The sequence below is a fragment of the Lissotriton vulgaris genome, chromosome 7, assembly GCF_964263255.1.
Source record: "Lissotriton vulgaris chromosome 7, aLisVul1.2, whole genome shotgun sequence".
Taxonomy (NCBI): Eukaryota; Metazoa; Chordata; class Amphibia; order Caudata; family Salamandridae; genus Lissotriton; species Lissotriton vulgaris.
This window is the reverse complement of record NC_141695.1, coordinates 68,770,225-68,773,765: the sequence shown is the minus strand read 5'-3', so window position 1 is coordinate 68,773,765 and position 3,541 is coordinate 68,770,225. Positions and strand designations below refer to the sequence as shown.

The window sequence follows — 3,541 nt, the reverse complement described above, 5'->3', positions numbered from 1 at the left end:
TTGCACTATTGCTCCAAGGTGTCTGCTTTGGTGTATGGTTGAACAAAGTTCATCAGCCCATGGAGAAACCAGAACTCCACCATTTCTTGGTAGATATGTCACAGTTCTGCTCTCTCCAGATCACACAATCTAGCATAACAACTTTCGGCCATATGTATAACCCAGTTTTCATCACTCTTGCACCACCCAACATTGTGCAAGAGCGACCCATATCTTGAGTCAGATATAGGAAGCCATGCAAGCCCACTTTGCTTGGCCCTGAGTGGCCCCATAAATCTGGAGTAAGGCAACGCAGCACAAATCACCACATTGCCTTACTCTGCCCTGGGAATGTGTTCCATGGTCGCTGCGTTGGTGTTCCAAGTATCCCCCTTTGTTTTTTGACGCATTCCCGGATTTACCAGGGCTGATAAACCTGCGATAAGCCAAAATGACACACCATCCCAGGAGAGGCCTAGGAAGGATAAATAAGTTCAGTTCTCCTTATTACTCCTTTTTTCAATATTTGCTGCATTATGCAGCACACATAGATTGTAGAATACGCCTCAGTGTGACCCTTTCTGCACAAAAACAATCCTGCATGTAACACAGCCACCTTACACCATGGTGAAAGGGTCACTGCATTAGTGCTAGACTGACAAAAGAGCACCAGCTCAGAGGAAAAGACATGAATGTGCTGTATTGACCTAAATATTGCCAGTTCCTGCCCTTTCCCTGTCATGCAAGCAAGTTGTTGTCCTGCACTGCGTGTCTTGACCATAAATATGAACCTTTGTTTGCTGCCCTAAGTTGTGTAAACTCCAAGTAAAACAGGACCCTAAGAATCAGCTCCACAGTTTTAACTTCTATAGCATATTCTAAGCATCCCAATAAAACTAAATTCACCAGTTTAGAAGAATAAAAGGCCATGACAGGTTTGCTGAAATTTTATTCCATGACTTGCAGCACAGTGACAGATCTCTTATACTCCCCTGTTGAAAATGTAATATCTGCTATATATTAACTATTGAAATACTCCTATTATTATATGTGCGTTATTGGTTCACCTATGTGGCATTATCTTGTCCTCAAGCTTACACCATTTCAATGATGTTGTTTATGTTTGTTTTTAGATTATCTACAAACACAGTTTCCTGGGTCGCTGGACAAATGAAAGAAGAAAACCAGAGTTCTGAAAATTATTTGCTGTTAGTAGGATTTTCTGACCTTCCACAACTACAAGTTCCCCTCTTTGTTGCTTTTTTACTGATTTACTTATTAACTTTGGCAGGAAACCTTCTAATCATTACAACCATTTACTGCAGCTCCCATCTGCACACACCCATGTATTTCTTCCTTATAAATTTGTCCTTTAATGATATATGTTATGTTTCAGTCATTTTCCCACAAATGCTGGTCCACTTTTTTCAGAAAGGCATGCATGTTTCATTCACTCAGTGCATGCTGCAGCTGTACTGTTTATTGGTCTTGGTGGTTGAAGAATTAATCCTTCTCTCGGTCATGGCTTGTGATCGATATGTTGCTATATGCAATCCTTTACGTTACACATCTGTCATGAGCAGCTCCTTCTGCATCCGACTCGCTTTGGTAACGTGGGTAGTAAGTTTCTTAGTCCCAATCCCTCATACTGTATTGCTTTCTCAGCTCTCCTTCTGTGAGTCACACATAATTAACCACTACTTCTGTGATGTGACAGCTCTTCTGAAGATTTCCTGTAGTGGTACAAGCACAATTGAAATCCTTACCTATGTAATGGCTACTATAGTGGGACTAATGTCTTTCAATGTAATCATTATTTCGTATACCAACATCATCTCATCTATCCTAAAGATTAAATCTAAAGGAGGGAGGCGCAAGGCATTTTCCACATGTCTGTCACACCTCACTGTAGTTGTTTTATTCTACGGTTCTCTTTTTGGTACCTATGTGCGGCCAACATCAACATATTCAGGCAACAAGATTTCTTCTTTGTCATATATTGCTGTTACTCCACTTTGTAATCCCATTATTTACACCCTGAAAAACACAGAGTTTAAAAATGCCCTGATGAAGACAAAAATAAGAAGATGAGCTGTTTGATGAAGAACATGCAAGTTGTGAATAGTTGGTAGACCCATTTTGTTGAGCAATTACAAACTTTTTACACATGACTCCTAAAATGTAGGCAGTGAACCCAGAGTGATCTTTATTCACATGCATTCATTTGCAGCTGTAATGTTTATCACATTATTATCCACCAAATCCTAATTTGATTTTTATTTTTGACAATATTAAAGCTTCAAACTATAAAGAAATTGTCATTTGTTAATAGGACTGTCTCTTTCACTCATCTAAATAAAGCTATTGCTTTCTTCATCAACAGTGAGAGGTTGACTACTTCTAATGTGGCAGGATTTTATTTGCCTCAGTGACCCTACAGAATACTTAAACAATTTGGAAGTCTGACCTAATGTTCTGAATTATTAATCCTCTTAGAGCCAAATTTACCAAAGTATAGTGTTGTAGTTCGTGTGACACAATCAAAACGCAAACCCTTGCATATATTTACTTTTAGGCGCATATCATTTTTGTATGTGGAATTTTAATGATTGTGGGGCACTGAAACGAGTGTATGTTGGTATGCGCTGAGATGGAAGTAAGGTATTGTTGGACTTGACCATTTTTGCAGGGTCATGCCCAAACGTTTACCACCACCCTCTTGTTTTCTGAACATGTTTGTTGGCTTTTGGACTTGGAGCAATTTTCTACTGCTAACCAGTGCTGAAGTGCTTGGGCCCTCTCCTTTAACATGGGGAAATTGGCTTACACCAATTGGCACATTTAATTTTCTTTTAAGTCCCTAGTGAAGTGGTACTACATGTACCAATGGCTTATAAATTAAATGCTAATAATAGTCCTGCAGCATGTATTACGAGTAAGTCCCAGGCCTAGTTCTCCTGTATTGGAGCACTGCTTTGCTTCCTCCGGGTCTCTCTTAGTGCTTTCTCATGTTGTGCCGCGTCTTTTACTGCTTTCTCTGTCCTCTCTCCTATTTTCTCAGTGCTTTCTCCTGCTTATTCCTTGTTTTGTACTGCTCTCTCACTCTTGTCCCCTGTTTTTCCGAGTGCTTTCTCCTGATTTTGCCTCATTTGTTACTGCTTTCACCTCCCTTTCCCTGTCCTGCCTTGTTTCTTACTGCTTTATCCTTTCTGCCTCCCTCCCCGCTAGCACCTTGAGACCCTCATGGGTGATTTGCCACACTTTATGAATCCTGATTGATTGGTTGTAACACCCACTAATGTAACCTTTTTTAAATATGTCTCAGCAATGCCTTGAAGCCTGCGTGTGCAGTATTAAACTGCCATTTGACCTGACCTTGACCTGACCTTAATTTTTAGTATTTAAAAAGTTGGACATGTATCTGTCAATGCAAACTTTATTGTGTAGGTTACTTAAAACGGAAACAATATAAAACATTAAAAAAAGGAATATTAGGCTGAGAAAAAAGGAAAAGTTGGGTCCATGCAATAGCTGGCACTTGGTGTCCCAAGATCGCATTCTA

The 3,541-nt window shown here is 39.8% G+C and overlaps 1 protein-coding gene across 1 annotated transcript; it reads left to right on the top strand.

Moving 5' to 3' along the window:
- The first annotated feature begins 1,149 nt into the window (after positions 1–1,149).
- On the top strand, positions 1,150–2,070 carry LOC147700759 (olfactory receptor 5V1-like). Its single transcript, XM_086929220.1, has one exon. It carries the CDS (start codon positions 1,150–1,152, stop codon positions 2,068–2,070), a length of 921 nt encoding a protein of 306 aa, XP_086785346.1.
- The last annotated feature ends 1,471 nt before the right edge of the window (positions 2,071–3,541 follow it).

What these genes read in the sequence shown, in the direction of transcription:
- LOC147700759 (XM_086929220.1), top strand. Translation starts at nt 1,150, where the DNA reads ATGAAAGAAGAAAACCAGAGTTCTGAAAATTATTTGCTGTTAGTAGGA.